Here is a 19658-nt window from a genome sequence, read left to right on the forward strand (position 1 = left end):
AGAAACAGTTCAATTCAAACATCAAAGTCCAGTGTTCCGTTAGGGCTCAGAAACCAAAAGTCTGGGCTCTTAATGTTCAGTTCAGTTCACGAAAAAAAATAGAAAAATATAGCAATGTTCCTCAAAGGTGAAAATTTAAATCCAAAAAATTGGGAAAAATATATGTGTAATCCACAAAAATCCAGGAAGCAAAAGTAAAAAAAAAATATATAAATCAAATGGTTCGATCCTACCAGATTTGATGACTGATCCCTTTGTGTTTCACCAGTCACAATTTGATGGGGTGGCTCGCCAGTCCAAACCGGACAGAATGCTCAGAATGGACAGTTCTCAATCACTCTCAATCACGTCTCTTGAATCTTCAAAGTGGAGAAAAAAAAAAAAACCAAACCAAAAAACCCGGCCTTGAAACAACAAAGCCGAATAAAGCATTATTTTCATTTGTCCAAATAAATCATCTTAAACCTAATATGAATTGTGTGTCTAAATTATTAACACACACACACAGACACAGAACATATATGCTAAGTCACCATGTGCTTATGTAATACATTGTGGTCTATGTACATAGTTAGCAAAGCTAGCATCCATCTAATACACATTTCACTGGATAATCATTTTCAACAATAAAACTTTTTAACTAGAACACATCACAAACCTCTAAATAATTATATACACACATTTCACACTCATTGCTTCACATTTCACAGAGTTAAAGCTTTTAAACTTTTAAATAACTTATGTTCTGAATGTTTTTAATCACAATTCACAGTATATGAACTCAAAATAATAATATACATATCTTGCAAAGAATCAGAACTTACCAAGAAGAAAGTAGATGATAATGAAAGAAGGAAAAAAGGAATAGCAGCTCTCTGAGGGAATAGATGTTAAAGTCTAATAGATTCGTCAGGTCTCCTCTCACTTTTGTCAGTTTCTAGGTCTCAAACTGTCAAGCCTTACTGTTAGTTTCTCACAGTATCAAATAAATATGAAGTTATTCGTTAATAATCGCTGGATTATTAAGCCGTGTACATCTATTAAGCTCGCGCTCTTTCGTTCAAGTTCAATCGCGTTCTCTCGCTCTCTGTCTGGCTGTGCGCGCGCTCAACAGGGGCGGAGCTAACTTCCGGGTAACTTCCGACTTCAAGTTAAAAGTCTCTCGGGGGTTTTATTATTTTTCTTCCTATCTTTTTACTTGCATAGCAATCAATCTTTAAATTTCTATTTCTTCTTAAGTATTATTGTAAAAATCATTAGATAAATAAATTAAGCAGTCATGTAAGCTAGATTTATTGATCTGGGTTACATGATAGATCACTTAATCTGCTCCTACGTCATTAATTACATGGCACAGGAGATTGGATGCTGCTGATTCAACATTCAACTGCAACATTCTAAATGCTCAGTGTTGTTCTACAATGTTTTTTCGAGACCCTCCTCCACCCCAGCTCCACCTGTGTTTAGATCTGATACTTAAAAGAAACTTGTTCAAGCTTTTATCAGCAGCAGGGAGGATTACTCTAATGGACTCCTCACTGGTCACTGGTCCTCACTGACAGTTACAGCTCATCCAGAACGCTGCAGCCAGGATTCTGACCAGAACCAGAAAAAACCAAGCACATCACACCTATCCTCAAGTCTTTACACTGGGCTCCCAGTTACAATCAGAATAGATTTTAAAGTATTATTACTTGTCTATAAATCAGTTGGTCTAAAATGGCCTTGGACCTCAATACAATGCTCACTGAATACAAACATCATTAACAAATCAGATTATTAGGATCAAGTAAATTAGAAATTACAAGAGTTCAGTCAAAGCAGGGGGAATGGTCCTTCAGCTACTACGTCCCCCACTGATGGAATCAGCTTCCAGAAATGATCAGATGTGCTCCAACATAAGGCACATTCACATCAAGACTGAAAACACATCTGTTTAGCTGTTTAGCTGTGCCTTTACTGAACGAGCACTGTGCTACGACCGACAGATCGAACTGTTAGGTCTTTCTTTTCTTTTACATTAACATTTATATTACATTATAAACTGTTTTAACACATTTTAATCTGTTTTAATCATATTTAAATCTTTAAATAATGGTTATTTTTTTAGTTTTTTATCGTTTCTGTAAAGCACTTTCAATTACCGTTGTGTATGAAATGTGCTATATAAATAAACTTGCCTTGCATTGAAACAGGGATCACATGAATATTATGTTTGCAGTAGCAGTGTGTTATAATTTTAGACTGCATATGTGTGAATATACTGGCATTAGCAAGTACTTGCTCTTCAACAGCGCCATATACATATTTATTACCATACTTAATCACTCCAAGAGACGTCAGGACGGAACTGTAATAATCAAAAAATCTGCAAACAGTAGTGCTGCGCAAAACTTTTGTGGAATTTTTTGAATGAAGTAAACCAAGACCAACCAAATTCCTGTTTTAAGGGGTAGAGAGAAGGGAACATTCTGTAGGGAAGATGTCGATCTTAACAGTTGCTTCATGGTGCTCTCTTCTATCAAGCTGGTTATTTAAATCAAGTGTTCTAAACAAAAGAGAAAATAGGTATTACATTGGGCCGTGACTACCAGGATTGAGAACCACTTTCTAAAGGGACAATTCTCGCTATTAACAAATCATTAACTATGACTTTTAGCTCAATAAACTCCTAATTTGCTGCTTATCAATAGTTTTTAAGGTTGCAGTTGGGTTACGTATTGGTGGGTTTAAGGATGTAGAATAAGATCATGCAGAATATGTACTTTATAAGTACTAATGCACTGTTAATATCTTAACAATTGGCAAGTAATAGGCCACGAGTTAATAGTGAGAATTGGTCCTACAGTGAGTGTTACCAATGTCAATATTTAAAGCTTAATGTGGTTTTACTGAGCATGTGTGAACATTTGTTTGCATTGTCTCCAGAATGACATGGGTGGACACCGGAGTCTCGTGAATAAATGGACCACCTTCTTGAAAGCCAAGCTGACCTGCTCTGTGCCTGGTCTGAATGGCATAGACACTCATTTTGATGAGCTGCGTAAGTACCACATTATATATGTGAATATAAATTCAGATATCCAGCCTTACTGCAATGGGTAAATGCAACAAATGCAGTTTTTCTGCTGACGGCATTTTTGGTATGCTGTCAGTTTCCACTGAGAAGTGTTCTAGCTCTACTTGTGAGCTGTAAAAAGCACTTACAATGTAAGTTTATGGGGTAAACTTACAACAATTGGCCCATAAACTTCCCCTGCTACATCCCAGATGCTGTTAATAGAGCTTAAAGTGCATGTGAGCAATAACTAACAAATTTTTAACACAACAATGATTTGTCGAACTTTCAGAGGATGTGTTTCTGATGAGCGCTAAAGACCCAAAGAATCCAGTCATCTACGCTGTGTTTACTACATCCAGGTAATACTGATATGCTTTTACCTTCATTTTATTCTTTCTTTCTTTCTTTCTTTCTTTCTTTTCTTTCTTTCTTTCTTTCTTTCTTTCTTTCTTCCTTTGCCTTCCCCTTACCGGCCTTATTTTCCTTTCCCTTTTCCTTTTCCTTCACCTTTCATTTCTTTTCCTTCTTTCTTTTCCTACATTATTTCCTTCTAACCTTTGTTTTTCTTCATTTTCCCTGTTTTCTTTCCATCCTCCCTTTATTCCTTCCTTCCTTCATTCCTTCCTTAATTGATACGATTTTTACCTGTTTTTCCACAACCTTTTTTTTATGTTTCTGTTTTCCTTTCCTTCCCCAATGAATTCCTTTATTCATTCCTTTCTTCCTTTACTCTCTTTCTCTCTATCTATCTTCTTTTTCTTTTTTCTCTTCTGAGCGATTTCTTCTTTTCTTTTTTTTGTATCTTTTCCATTTTTTTCCATCCCTTAATTTCCTTTATTCCTTCTTTGGTTTCTATGATCTTCCCTTTATTTGTTTCTGCTTTCCTTTCCTCCCTAATTCGTTTCTTCTTTCCTTCCTTTCTTACATACTTCATTACATTCTTCATACCTCATTACATACTTACATGTATGTAATGTACATACTTATTTCTATTTTCTTTTTTCTTCTGTGTTGTTTTTACCTTTCTTTTCTTTTTCCTTATTCCTTCCTTCCTTCATTAAATTCATTTTTTCCTATGCTTTTGTTCACAACTTTTGTTTTTGTTTTCCTTTCCTTCTGCACCTTCCTTCCTTCCTTCCTTCCTTCATTCCTTCTTTCCTTCCTTCATTGACTCCCTTTCTTTCTCTCTTTTTCTTCTTTCATTCTCTTCTTCTCTTCTGTTGGATTGCTGAGATTTCCTGAAGCATGATATGTTTGTCCCTTTAGTAGCTTTGCAGTGCAGTAATCTGGTTAGCCTCAGACAGGCGCTTCACATCGCTGCACTCTCGATGGGAATTTCCTCCCAGGTCTCTGCCCTCCCTTACCTGTTTTCCCATTCAGCGTCAGCTTAGTTCAGCTCAAAGGAAATATGATTAAGGTGGTAACCCGAATCTCGCTCCCCATCCAGACAGCCTGTTCTCTGGCCCTGTTTGCAAGGGCTAGGAAAGAGTGAAGGCAGAAACCAAAGCAGATAAACGACTTTTAAGATGATAGATGAGCACATGTGTATGCGTGCGTACAAATGTGCATGTAAACACAAGATGAGGAAGAGGACAAACATATCACGATTAATCACTGTCATAACAGGAGAGGCGAAAGCGGCGGTCATCCAAACCATGCACATCCTGTTCATATATTCCCACCTCACTGATTTCCTAATGTATGCAGAGAACACAACACTCGAAAATTCAATTACAGGCTTTAAAGAATTAGACTGCTTTAATTGCTTTTCTAAGTGCCCTGTTTTTTGAGATGAATAGAAGTGCGTTTGAGGGACTTGCTTTTAATATTGCCACTTAATGAGGCCTGACTCTGCGGTGATGGATCAGTATTTTATCTGTCTGGGTACGTGTGTATTTGTGTGTTAGAGTGTGCAAGCACATGCGTGCGTGTGTGTGCATTTTTATGTCTGGGACCCTGACTGAGTAATGGCGAATTAGTTTATTCATGTGCCCTGTGGTTTAATTGATTTTCTCACTAATTAACATTTTACAAATGCAATGGGCTGATCACCGCAGTATGTCGGGTCTCATGGCTGTTTAATGCTTGGGTATTCACACACATGCACTGCAATACAAATGCTAATTTTATACATCAACTAACAGACATCAAAGTAAACAAGAAGCCAGAAACAATCCTATTTATTTTATTTATATTTTTATGGTGTCATTGTGCTTGATTCATTTCATGATCTTTCATCAAAATTTAATAACTTGCGCTTTTTTGATGCCGTTGCCAATGTCTTATTATTTTATAGCTCTTCCTTTGTTATATGAGTTTTATAAATATATGATTCAAATAAAGCCATGCAAGCATTTACCCAGCCCAACAGCCTGTTATTGAAATTAAGTGAATTAAATGTGTCATGGCATCGCAGTGGCACAGTGGGTAGCACGATTGCCTTACAGCAAGAAGGTTGCTGGTTCGAGCCCCGGTTGGGTCAGTTGGCATTTCTGTGTATAGTATGCATGGTTTCCCCATGGGTGATCTGCAGTGGTATAAGTGAACTGGGTAAACAAAATTAGCCATAGTGTATGAGTGTATGAATGTGACTGGGTGTTTCTCAGTACTGGGTTGCGGCTGGAAGGGCATCCGCTGCATAAAGTATATGCTGGAATAGGTGGCAGTTCATTTTGCTGTGGCGACCCCTGATTATTAACATCAAAAATAATAATAAATTTTCTTTATAGTGCACTTTTCTAAGACCCAAAAAGCTACAACAACAGAGAAATCAAACGTGCACTAAAATACAAATATACATAAAAAAGTCTTAAATATAAACACAGAATAGTCAAGAATCTAAAAATCCAGTCCTAAAAAGATTAATTTTGAGCATCTTCTTAAAACTAGCTAGTGTGGAAGCATTTCTTACAGAATAAGGGAGAGCATTCTATAACCTGGGTGCCGCAACAGAGAAGGCTCTCTCCAATAATGATTTAAGTGTACAGGGTGGCTGTTGAAGGGTGAGAGTATCAGCAGACCGCAGGGATTGAGAAGACTGAGGGACAATGTCACAGATATAGGAAGGAGCGGTGCCATGTAGAGCTTTAAATGCAAGTGTGAGTGTTTTAAAAAAGATATGGGACTGAACTGGGAGCCAATGCAAGCTATAAAGCACACCATGTGCCCCTGATTAATAAAGCGACTAAGCCGAAAAGAAAATGAATGAATAAATGTGTTATTCACTTCAGATTTACACACTTCTGGATATGTACACTGACATTCAATCATTTATTTAACCCTGTCTGTCCTTTCCTTAGTAATATCTTCCGTGGATCAGCTATATGCATGTATAGTATGGCAGACATCCGAAGGGTCTTTCTGGGTCCATATGCCCACAGGGATGGGCCAAACTACCAGTGGGTTCCCTTCCAGGGCAGAGTGCCATATCCCCGTCCTGGCACAGTGAGTACTGGCCAATATATACTGACGCCGTTAATGTTTTCTGACAAACTACAGCTTTATAACGGCTCACTTTTGTTAAAATCAATAATTGCATTTTTTTTTTTTAGCTACCTACTAAATAGCGTGCTTTATTAAACTTTTTGGTTTCACATTTAACTGAGTTTGTCTGAAATAGCATACTTGCATTATACATTAAAAGCATTAAACAGTATTTTTGAGATTAACTGACCTAAAGAATCATATATTATAATTGTCATCTCTTCATTAGTGTCCCAGCAAAACGTTTGGAGGCTTCGACTCCACCAAAGATCTCCCTGATGATGTCATCACATTTGCCCGCCTGCATCCAGCCATGTATAACCCTGTGCAGCCAATGGGTGGGAAACCCATTGTGGTGCGCACTAACGTGGAGTACCAATTCACTCAGCTGGTGGTGGATCGTGTGGAAGCTGAGGACGGCCAGTACGACGTCATGTTCATTGGCACAGGCTAGTACAAATAACATTAATACAGAACTATAACTGCTCTATACTCACAAAGCTATACTGTGTTCACATTAGGCATAATCTGTATACACAAAAACTTATTTGGTCCATATTTGCAGCTGTAGCAATGTTTAAACAAATGAGATTGAATTGTAAAATCCCATAGATATTTACATTACATGTCACCTGCTCTAATGTTGTCTATTGGAAGGAATGCCTCAATAAAGCCGCCATTTTAGTACAGTGTAGCGCTCCTTTGAAACGAATGTGGGACCAAGGTGCATTGGAGGACTGAGCCATCCAGAACCAGAGATATATACATATATCTATGATAGTTTACATATAATATAAAGATAAAGAGTTTGTGTTTGTGTGCATGGAAATGTATTATCCTGTTAAATTTGTTCTAATCCATGTCCTAAAACACACTCCCTCTCCTGCGAATGTGAATGAATGTCCATTATGCAAGACTCGTTTCACTTAGCCGACAATAATACATGTTTCTAGCACCTTGCATCTTGTTGTCATATTTCAGTTACATTGTTTGCTTATTTTATTCAACAAATCTAGCATAAGCCGAGTATCGAGTGTGAGTTGGTGCTACTTTGCCTTAAGTGACTTTATTATCATCAATAACGTTACTTGTTTAGCGGTGTATATATATCAATGATGAAATCCTCAGTGATATCACACACATTGTTAATGACACAAAATGATTGGTCTGAAAGCAGCTTGTTGTTTCTTGTTTATCTATGACACAAGATGTCAAAATTGTATTTTCTGACACAGTGACTTGCCATAACATAAGTCTGAATTTGGCAAAAAGAATACTGTGATTTTCACAAGCAAAGAAAAAAATTTTTTAGTGGTCATTTTAATGCACTATTAAAGTTTACATAAAGCTCCCATAGGTCACACTAAATAGATTTTTTCTTTATTTTTTTCTAAACATTCAAACACAATAAATTACAAATGTGGTCCAACAAACATTTACACAAAAATTTGCAATAAAAGATACAATATACAAACAATACATATGGAAATATACAAACCATATGTATATTCATTGTAATATACAAACATGCAAATGAAATATTAATAGATAAATAAGTCAATAATAATATTTTTATTATAAAAGAATAAATAAAAATAAAAAAAACTGAATACTGACCTTTATTTTTTATTTAAATTAGTCTAAACCTCATCAATTTAACTATTTCCTGTAGAATTTAGGTCTTTGAAATAATCTATAAAAGGTTGCCAGATTTTAGAGAATTTATCCTCTTTCTTTTTTTAAGCAGAACCTGATTTCCTCCAGTTCCGAATGTTTTATTGCATTCCTCATAAGATGTATATATGTTGGAGCAGCTTTCTGTTTCCAGTTTAATAATATCATCCTTCCAACTTTAAATGATTTATTATTAATATTATTCACCCTCATGTTGTTTTAGGCTTATATTTGATGTCATTTTTTCTATGTAACACTTACTATCACAAAAAGATGCTATTGAATATCTAATATTAATCAATCCTAAATCAGATTTAGGGACCGTTCTGAAGGTGGTGACTATTCCCAGGGAGAGCTGGCATGATCTGGAGGAAGTGGTGCTGGAAGAGATGACTGTGTTTAGGGTATGAGCTCCAACTCTTCATTACCAAGAGAGCTGTGCATTTCTGCTTGCTATTGGGATCTAAATCCTCCAACTGTAATTTTCACCTCAGTACATTTAATTGCTCAGCCATAAATCTGTCTGTAGAGCCTCGGCATGTCATCAAACAAATATCCTCGGATCCTAAAATGAGATTAAACTTGCTCTGTTTTCCTTTTTAGGAGCCAACACCTATTACTGCCATGGAGCTCTCCACTAAACAAGTACGTCTGCTTGATATTACTCTTCACCAGCCATTAGCAGAGAGAAAAGCGTGGCCTAATAGACTTATATGTTCATCTGTCAACAGCAACAGCTGTACCTCGGATCAGATTTAGGGATTTCCCAGATGCCCCTGCACCGCTGTGAGGTCTACGGGAAGGCCTGTGCCGAGTGCTGCCTGGCAAGAGATCCGTATTGTGCCTGGGATGGGACTGAATGCTCTCGGTATTTTCCAACTGCTAAAAGGTGAACACTTTTTTTCTTCTGCCTGTGTGTGGAGAAACAGGTAGCTACTCCTCACTGGATGAATCAGTGTAGCTGTATTGGTCAATGCTGAATGTGCCACAGAGGTTACTTTTTTATTGCACGTAATCATTAATGTCTTGGCACATTTAGCTGGAATAATATTAAAAATGAGATTACTTTGAAGAGGGAATAGTATACAAATGGGGTCTGGGAGTTCCAAGGGATAGACTCATTTTAATAGACTCATTAATATAAGACATGTAATAAATAAAAGAAGTAACAAACAAAAGACACGTAATTATAAAAATATATGTCAAACAAAAAGCATAATCTTCAATAAATATCATTTCCATTAAAACGAATAAACACAAATTGTATTAAAATAAATAAGTATGAAAATGATTTATAGAATAAAATGAAATAACCAAACATCAATATAAGACATATATGACTAATATAATAAACATAATATAATAATTCATTGACTTTCTTTTCGGCTTAGTCCATACCTTCCAACAGGTATGGGAAACTTTCCCGGAAGTCTACCGAATTTTAGACCCATCTTCCGCCACCCTCCTGTTTTGTTATTTCTCCCGGAAAACTCCCGTAGTTTCCCCCCTCTCCCCGGTCCTTATATTTTTGGTACAGTCTATAACACCCCCGGATCGCCAAGTTTGGTATAGGATCCGATTACAGCGGCTGCCCGAAACGCAGCGCATAGTACAGTTACTTAGCTGTGTTATTCAGACACCTCACCACCGACACCTCTTTAGCTTACCTAATTCACCTGTACCGCATGTCTTTGGACTTGTGGGTGAAACCGAAGCAAACACAGGGACAACATGCAAACTCTACATAGAAATGCCAGCTTACACAGCCGGGGCCAGGGCGATCTGCTTGCTGTGAGGTGAGAGTGCTGCTCACTGCGCCACCATGCTGCCCTAATATAATAATAATATGACTCAATACATGTATAAGACTCATTAATATAAGACATATAACAAATAGAAGTATCAGACAAAAGCTGCATAATTATAAAAATAATTGTAAAAAAAATTAGAATCTTTAATAAATAAAAAAATGATTAAAACAAATAAATACAAATTGAGTTAAAATGAAAAATGTAATTAAAATAAATATAAAATTATATAAATAAATAAATGCAGTATTATGCTGAGTAGACAAAATGTAATATTGTCACATGCTAGACTCTAAATAATATTTTCCAAATAACATTTAATACCCATTATCAGTTTACTTTTTTATGGTATGATTTTACATTTTATACCAATTTAGAATGTGTATTCCTTGCTTAGGGGCAACACGGTGGCTCAGTGGTTAGCACTGTCACCTTACAGCAAGAAAGTCGCTGGTTTGAGTCCTGGCTGGGTCAGTTGGCATTTCTGTCTGGAGTTCGCAGTTTCCCCATGTTCACGTGGGGTTTCTCAGGGTGCTCCAGTTTCCCCCACAGTCCAAAGACATGCTGTAAAACTAAATTGGCTGTAGTGTAAGAGTGTGTATGAGTGTATATGGATGTTTCCCAGTACTGGGTTGCAGCTGGAAGGGCATCAACTGTGTAAAATATACGCTGGATAAGTTGGCGGTTCATTCCACTGTGGTGACCCCTGATGAATAAAGGTACTAAGCCGAAAAGAAGATGAATGAATCAATAAATGATTCCTTGCTTAATCATACATGGTGGTTCATGGCATCTAAAAGATTAAAATCACTACTATAAATTAATGTCCCAAATATAAAAGCACATGCATGAAGTATTCATTTACATTCTGTTGCTTTTATTTTAGAATCTAGAGCAAACAACATAATCTTGAAAGGAAAGTTCACCCAAAATTTAATTCTGTTGTTAATTACCTTCATGTTGTTCCAAGCCTGTTTAACCCTCTTTCTTTTGTGGAACAAAAATAAGATATTTTTACTTATTTATCTCTACATCTGATTTCAATGAGAGTCAAAAACACCATCAACTTTCAGTGCACAGACTTAAAAACAGATAAAATGTTTAAAAACTTTCATAAAATGTAGACGAGCAAAGCATTCTCTCTTTTTTTTTTTTTTTTTGATTTACTAACCCCAAGTCAATAGCATTTTTACACAAATTGTCACCATGTTCACTGTTCAGGTGTTTAGTGCTCTGCAATCTGCACACACACACACACACACACACACACACACACACACACACACAGAACGCATGTGCATAGACAAGCACAAACACCTGGATCCAAGTAGGTTCAGACTGCTTTTAAACACATTATAAACACATGCTCACAGTTGGCCACATACCACACACACACCTTCACAGGCGAAGTAGAGGCCTTTGGCTTCAGTCTCGACACACCCTCATGCTCCACAGCACCAGGATGGTGCACGCCATTCAAAATATTTTTGCTGTGCCTAAAATGCAAAACAGACATCCTTACCGCACCTCCCGCACGTGCCGATACACTGTGTGTGTGCACGCCTTAGCAAAACACATCACAGAAATGAGGAGACACAGAGAGCTATGTGCGAAATACAAGAAAAGAAAGTTAGGAGGATGACAAAGATGCTGTTTTACACATATTCTACACAGATCTTTGACAGCAGATCCTGAATGTTTTCAGTTTCAGGCGCAGGAAATCTTTTCTCAGGCTTTCGGCGCTGTTGATAATGGATAAGAGTGTCGATCTTGGCTCAAATTCTGGCCTGTGATTGTGTTTAAGAGGTGAAACTGTTCTCTTAAAGTGGCACAAAACTGTTGTAAATGGGCTGACGAAGACTGAAAGGCTCTTTTAGCAGAGAATGTTGTTACAAGATATTTGGAGTTTCTGAGGTTTGGAGTTCAGCACTAAACATTATGAAATAAATCTCCACTAATTATGATTCTAAAGAAAAACTATGAAAAAAATAGTTTACTGGATTTACTAACATTTTTGAAGGTAAGTTACCACCATGGTTACAGACATTTTATAAGGGCTGGAATTCAAGAAACAAATTAAATTTAGTACTGTTCCACTTCATTTGTTAAATTTAGTTCATATAAATTGCTTGCAACAGGTGACACGGTGGCGCAGTGGGTAGCAATGTCGCCTAACAGCAAGAAGGTCGCTGGTCCGTGCTCATGTGGGTTTCTTCTGGTTGCTCTGGTTTCCCCTACAGTCCAAAGACATGCGGTATAGGTGAATTGAATAAATTAAGTTGGCCGTGGTGTCCCTGCAAACAATTTTGTGTTTAATAGACGTCTAAGCGACATCTAAATGTAGACAGCTTGGCTAAAACAAGGCTAAACTTGAGCTGTCAGTGAAAATCTAATAGACATCTAAGAACAGCCCAAAACTAGACTAGACAGATTAGACAGACTGTACATGTGTAGTCATTCATTTCTGTTTATTTGATGACTAGTCTAGTTTGGGCCTATTTTTAGACGTCTATTGGATTTTCACTGACAGCCCAAATTTAGCCTTGTTTTAGCCAAGATGACTATGTTTAGACGTCTATTAGACATCTTTTACTAACAAAAAATGCTTGCTGAGGTGGGTGTGAATGCAAAAGTGTATGGGGGTTTTCGAGTGTGGGGTTGTGGCTGAAAGGGCATCCACTGCGTAAAACATATGCTGCGTAAAACACATGCTGGAAAAGTGTTCATTCTGATTAGTAAACGAACTAAGCCAAAAAGAAAATGAATTAACGAATAAAAGTGCTTGCAACCACTTACCTTAAATAAAATTTATCCAGTGAATCGTGTTAGGGTTTTTTCCAGTGTAAGGCATGTCAAACAATATAAAGCAAGCTTTATTTGCTGCTTATAATTGTATGCCATGCAAGTGGAATCACATCCAATTTAAAAAGTCTCAAATAAAAACATTCCCCAAACCCTCTATCTGAATTTGTGGGGACAAACTGATCTAACACCATTGGATGAATAAATATTGATGAAGTGCACTTTTTTAGGCACCACATAAACCATTTTACCTTAAACAAATGTACAGATTTTCTGTACATCTGTTGGGCAGAATATATATATGTTTGAGTAGAACAACAGTGCACTCTAGTGGTGGAAATGTATTTGTTTTGCCAATGGTAAACACCTGGGGTAAATCTTGCCAAACATTCATTCATTCGTTTTCTTTTTGGCTTAGTCCCTTCATTTATCAGGGGTGACCACAGTGGAATGAACCGCCAACTTATTCAGCATATGTTTTACGCCCTTCCAGCCTCAACCCAGCATTAGGAAACACCCATATACTCTTGCAATTACACTCATACACTACAGCCAATTTAGCTTATTCAGTTCACATGTACCGCATGTCTTTGGACAGTGGGGGAAACCGGAGCACCCGGAGGAAACCCACATGAACACGGGGAGAACATGCGCCACCGTGACGCCCAGCAAATTTTTTAAGACAAGTTCTACATTAAATTACACATGTCTAATCCAGTCTCTTTCTGTTTTTAATAGGAGAACGAGACGTCAGGACATTAGGAATGGAGATCCTCTTTCACAGTGCTCTGATCTGCACCACAATGGTAAAGATAAACAATATACTATTAATGCGTACAATTCAGCAAGCATGCAATAAGCAAAGTAAGAAAACGAAAGGGATGTGTATGGCAGTACATAAGCAATCTGAACGAATGCCTTTCCACTAAAAAAGTAGACAAGCTCAAATTATTTACAGCAGAATTTATTTAGCATTATCCATTTGTAATTAGATTGTCTGGCACATTTAATTTAGAATCTCAGTCAAAATGTGGACACATTTATGTCTCAAAAGACCTCATGTTAAAACATAAATGCTTCAACATGATTTATAATATGAATGATTCATTGATTATTAATTTGCACTTCAACATCCTCTAATTCCAATGTGCTTTAATCAACACATTAAAATGAAATCTGCTTGACTGAATAATCAAGTTCACTTAATGCACTATTGTCTTCCATTTGTGTGGATGCCACTCTCTTTCAATAGCTTTTAATGGCATTGCTAAACATCTGCTATGTGAATTTGTGTGTGTGTTAGATGATCTGGAAGGCTACAGCAGTGTGGAGGAGAGAAGTGTGTATGGCGTCGAGAACAGCAGCATGTTTCTGGAGTGCAGCCCAAAGTCTCAAAGAGCTCTGATCTACTGGCAGCTACAGAAACCCAATGATGAGCGCAAGCATGAGGTACATTCATATGCACACACTCAACCACAAATAACATTGACAATACATGACATTAAAAGTTACTGTTATTCTGTCTCATTTACATTTTAAAATATGCCTAAAAAAATACCGTTTAAGTGATTTAAATCAGATAAATGCAGCATTGGTAAGCATAGCAGGCTTATTAAAGTATCGCAGACCCCAATTGTTTGAGTGACAGCTCACATAGGATGGAACAGGACAACATTTTTAGGATATATTTCGGTAGTAATAAAATTTAACACTTAATTAGAGTAAAGTAAAGCGTTACTGTTCTACAAAGAAAAGGTGTAATGTTATTATTAGTAACTTTAGGGAGTTTATTGAATAGGATATGACATTATGACTTGTGTTACCACACATGCTCCAGCTGTGTTTCTCTTTCAGATATGATCAGGCAAAAAATAGTGCTAAAGTAACACCTCGCCCCAGACGGTCATTATGTTAATGTAATAATGGTCAGATTTCAGCCTTCCTGCTGTGAAAGAAAATCTCCCAACGGTGCTGTCGAGATATGACCTCAATGTTTTCGTTATGGCCTTAGGACCATTTTGAAGCCACAATAAATAAATAAAAAGTGTTAAAATAGAAAAATGACCAAAGTATACAAAGTTTTTATGCATGTCTTAGCCTGTAAGCATTGATGAACACACAGTCATTTGAAGTAATTATAGAATTTTTGAACATTTTTGCACTAGAAAGATTCTTTTGCATTGACTTTGACTTATTGACTTTGTCCAGTGTCAGTGTTTTTTCACCCAAACTGTTATGACGTATAAAAATGCACTTATATTTTTTAAAATAGAGTTATACAAGATATAATTAAATTCCCTTTAAAGGATAGTTCACTCAAATGAAAATGTTGTCATCATTTACTCATCCTTCACTTTTTCCTGTCTTTTTGAGCTCCTTTCTTCTGTTGAACACAAATATACTGAAGAATGTTTGGGGAAAAAATTATTATTGACTCTTATTGTGTTTTTGTTGTCGTTGTTTCTACTATGGATGTCAATTTCTGCTTTCTCCTGACATTAGTCAGAGCATCTTGCTTTGTGTCTGACAGTAAAAAGAAATTCCTAAATGAAATGTTCATTTTAAAAAGAGGTCTCTTGTTTCTTTTTGCCTGTAAAACAACTCTGTTTGCTATGGCATAAGTAGTGCAAAATACAATTCAAAGCACATACATTGTACACAGAAAATCTGCATGTAAAAAACAAACTTTACTTTGAGCTTTATTATTATTATCATCGTTATTTAACCAGGAAAGGAAGTCTCAAGAGTCTTACAAGAGAGTTCTGGCTAGTGTAAAAGCCCTACTGTAAAACAATTTTAAAATACAAGAACACACAACAACAACATTTCATCAATCCTCAACAAAAACAATCACGTTTCCAATGCCGCTCTCTTTGTAATGTCTTCAAATTTACAGAAAGACACAATTTTATCTAGTTTAAATCATGTTGCAAATTATTTTATGTCCAAGGTGAACAATAAGAAAACAGTTTTTCCCAGCTCTGTACAAACTCGACGTATATTAAAGGACCCCTATTATGAGTTTTTGAAAATGACCTTCAATGCAGTGTGCAGCAATATAAAAATCTAGATTTTTTTTAATAAAAGATTTGACTCAGAGTTCTTTAAAGGATTTGTAGTTCGTCCGGATCTTTTGCCTGTTTGTATCGACATCGACACAAAACAATACCAATTATGTTCTGTGCTGGATCCGGTAAAGCATGAACGTGCCTTTCCCTAGCGGAGTATAGTTGTGTGTGGGACTGATCATGACTGAAGATGAGGTAACGTTCTGGTGTTTAATGCAATAATCTACCCTGCAACTGAGGATTCGTCAGCTGTTTGTTAAAGGAAGGATCAGGCTATTGATGTATGGGACTTTGTCAGAGCTTGACAGGAGCTTTATCAGTACACAGTTCATGGATCAGTTTCTTCCTCTATTGCAAGCGTTAGTGTGACTAAAACGGTGGCCTCCTTGTTTTCTGTAGCTTCCAAAATATGTATTTAATTGTGTTTTGTTAATTGTAATTGCTTTTTTAATGCATAATAGGGGCTCTTTAAGAAGTGAACACTGGGAGGAGCGTAGCTGGTGATTTCCAGAACTAAGACTTAGAAGAGCATAAAGATAAGCTGAAAGTTTACCTATCATAGCTTTATAGATAAAATGTAACTGTCTTCTTTCTTTCTCTGTTTTAGATTGTGATCGATGAAAGGTTGAGTCTTACAGGCCAGGGTTTGCTAATCCGAAGTCTAACCCAGGCGGATTCAGGAGTGTTTCTCTGCCATGCCGTCGAGCACGGCTTCATCCAGCCTCTCCGGCGCATTAATCTCCAGGTCATCCCATCTCAGCGCGTGGGGGAGCTTTTGCTTCGCGCCGGCACCAACGATAAAGATCCCGCCCCAAAACACAAACTCTGGTATCGGGATTTCATGAGCCTCCTGGAGCACCCAGACCTCAACAGCGTGGACGAGTTCTGCGAGCGCATTTGGAAGCGAGAGAAGAAGCCGAAGGGGAAAAAAGCCCCCAAGGTAAACCCCGGAGCCGGAGTAAGCATAAAAAACGAGAAGACTCCTCAAACTACAGCTCAGAGCTTGCAAAACCCAACACAGAGAGCTCAAAACGCTCCCAAAGTGCCAAACAACCCGAGCGTTCAGATTTTTCCCAAGTCCACCGGATTGCAAAGAAGTCAAAGCCCTGGAGGTACGGTAAGCACTGAGAGCCAAAGCACCAAACCGGACACACAAAAGGCTTCGGAGAGCCAAAGAGCACAGCCGAACCAAGCGAAAAAAGGCCCCCAGACTCCTCAAAGAGGACCTCCTCATACTGCTAAGTGGAAACAACTTCAGGAGAACAAGAGAGGACGCAACCGCAGGACCCACGAACAGCAAAGACCACCACGCAGCGTGTAAAACGAATACACACTTGTATTAAACATCTGCATCAGTCACTCATACAACAGACAAACGTGCAGTGCGGCCATTATCGATAGCACAAAACTCAACAGCAACAAAACAAAAAGGTGGAATCCTACTCATGTCTCCTGATCACCAGGGAAAGCACATTCACTTTGTTGTTGTGATGTGACAGCAAAGACCTTTTACACTATTAGTGTTACAGATCCGACGCCATACAAGTGATGTTTTTCATGCATTCATGAGGACGTGCCAATGCTTTCGGTGGCAAAGGATTGTCGATACGACAAAATACAGTTCTTGGTTGTGAAGAGAAAAGAAAAAGAGTGAATTTGGCGCCTGGAAAACTGGAAGTCAGTCACTCGGATTTGTAAAGACTGTAATATATGAGCAAGCATTGTACTGTATATAGAACAACACAACAAGTAATTATGGACACAAGTGGTCAAAGGTGAAAATAAGGCATGCCTTAGTAACAGCTTGTCTAACCTCTGGTCCTCAGAAGCGTTTCGGTGTTCGTGTTAATATTCAGATAATCAAGTGGGCCTGACTGACTTTACAAACAAACAAAAAAGTCAATAACTGTGGTGACCATTTCTGCCAAACTTTCGGTTTCAAACACAACTTGCATGAGTCGAATGAATAAGCTCTTCCAAGCCAGTCGCATAGTCGAACTAACAGCCATCTAGATGATTGTTCTTAATGTTGGTTGCGTAAAAAGAACGTCTTTTTAAAGACATTTCCATAATGTCGGTAGTGTATTTCTAAATTATTATTACTCATCTTGCATACGTTCACGTCATAAATTTGCTAAATCAGTCTATGTTAGGCTGAATGCTGAGTGACCCTGGTGTATATGTACATATATATATATATATACAGAGGAACACCACTTGATTATTTATTGCTGGTTATTATTGTTTATTGTTCAAAGGGTTGCATTTATTTTTGATATTATTTTTTCTATTCAAGCTGTAAGTGCGGCTGATGGGCTGCAGCACCCATAGACGGACCAATTCTTTGTTCTTAGGCTTAAAATCCTTATGTGTTTTGCGGAGCGCTCGGTTCTCTTGCATATTTTCTTCATTTCTGTCCTTATTTTTTGGTCTCTTAAGCTTATCTATTAGGTATTTCTTGTTTTAACTTCATTCGCTGTGAAAAACTAACGAAAAGAATAAATCATCTCCAACGATTAGCTGTGAAACTCCCTAAAAAAATGTGCGGATAGGTCTGATTAGATGCCGTGGAGAGCACACTGCATGTGAATTTTATTTTGTATTGTCAGTGTGTCGTGCGAGAGGTCATTTCTGTGCCATGCGAGATGTGAATAATTTTGCCATTTGCAAAGATCACACCATTCTAATCAAAGATCACACCCTGTCCCTTTTTATGTATTATACGTCTATAGTGTTTTTCCCCCCACACATAAATTTGCCCCTCATGAACACTTTCCCGCAAAATTTTCATTGCAATGCAATACAGAGGTTTATCCAGCAGATGGCTCTCCTGTCCACTTTCTCCCCCAGGTGGAGTTGATTTGAAGCTGGCTGGTGTAAGGAGGAGAAGGGAGCTGTCAGTTATGTAAAATTGGTGTTTCTGGCATGCATTTGGTTGTCTAAATAAATATTTCCTCTATAATTTCAGGGTGGTCGTGGATGGATTTTTGTGTGTTTCTTTGGCTCCATTTGGGCGGACACTTGCAGACTGTGTTTTTGACATTATGTTCAGTGAGAGGTGAACTTATTTTTCTTTATGATAATCACTTTGTTTTTAGTTTCAGAAGATACCTGATCTTGGCGATGTGGAACCAGATACAAATCTAATATTGTTGAAAGTAATTTAGTTTGCTTTTTATTTCAGGTACACATTTGTTAGTTGTTTACTCTGATTCTTTTGCCAAAATATCTGCTAGATGAAGGCAAAATGTGGATATATTTCCAAAATATATGGGGCATTCTACCAGAAACGTACATGTACACTCATAAAAACTTGACAGGGCGTAAATTAAGGTTGTCATCCTCAAAAAAAAAAATCATACAAAAACAAGTGTAAAATCATACACTTTAAAGAGAGAACGCATCCTTGATCACTGTCAGCTTCGTCTCTGTCAAGTGATGTTGCTTGTCATAGCCTTAGACGTGCAATGCACGCATTTTATGGTAATTTTAATGTAAAGGACTGACCAAAATACGGGGACAATTATAAATTTATTTGTATTATATATTTGTAGTATTTATTTGTAGAATTTATTTATAATTTCATGTTTTTAATCAATTGATGTGAATGATAACAACTTAAACTTGCTATTTCTGAAGTTTCCTTTTAATAAATAGCAGTTTTTAGCATAACAAAACTATTAAAGCTGTAGGTTTATTTGGGCTGAAGACAAGGAGAGGGTTTGTACAGTGTAAACTGTTTTTAATTAAACAAAAATCTGA

The 19658-nt window shown here is 37.2% G+C and overlaps 1 protein-coding gene across 6 annotated transcripts in view; it reads left to right on the plus strand.

Moving 5' to 3' along the window:
- The window catches only part of sema3aa (sema domain, immunoglobulin domain (Ig), short basic domain, secreted, (semaphorin) 3Aa), a 165942-nt gene extending 147084 nt beyond the window's left edge, over positions 1-18858 (plus strand). For 5 of the 6 annotated variants that reach the window (XM_073945551.1, XM_073945553.1, XM_073945552.1 and 2 more), the window contains 10 exons: positions 2929-3043; positions 3351-3420; positions 6361-6505; positions 6774-6993; positions 8531-8622; positions 8822-8863; positions 8950-9107; positions 13567-13634; positions 14132-14277; positions 16504-18858. In XM_073945551.1, the coding sequence (XP_073801652.1) occupies positions 2929-3043; positions 3351-3420; positions 6361-6505; positions 6774-6993; positions 8531-8622; positions 8822-8863; positions 8950-9107; positions 13567-13634; positions 14132-14277; positions 16504-17217 (1770 nt within the window). In that variant the 3' untranslated portion in view covers positions 17218-18858. 6 annotated transcript variants of the gene reach the window in all.
- The last annotated feature ends 800 nt before the right edge of the window (positions 18859-19658 follow it).

This window comes from Danio rerio, chromosome 4 (assembly GCF_049306965.1).
Source record: "Danio rerio strain Tuebingen ecotype United States chromosome 4, GRCz12tu, whole genome shotgun sequence".
Lineage (NCBI taxonomy): Eukaryota > Metazoa > Chordata > Actinopteri > Cypriniformes > Danionidae > Danio > Danio rerio.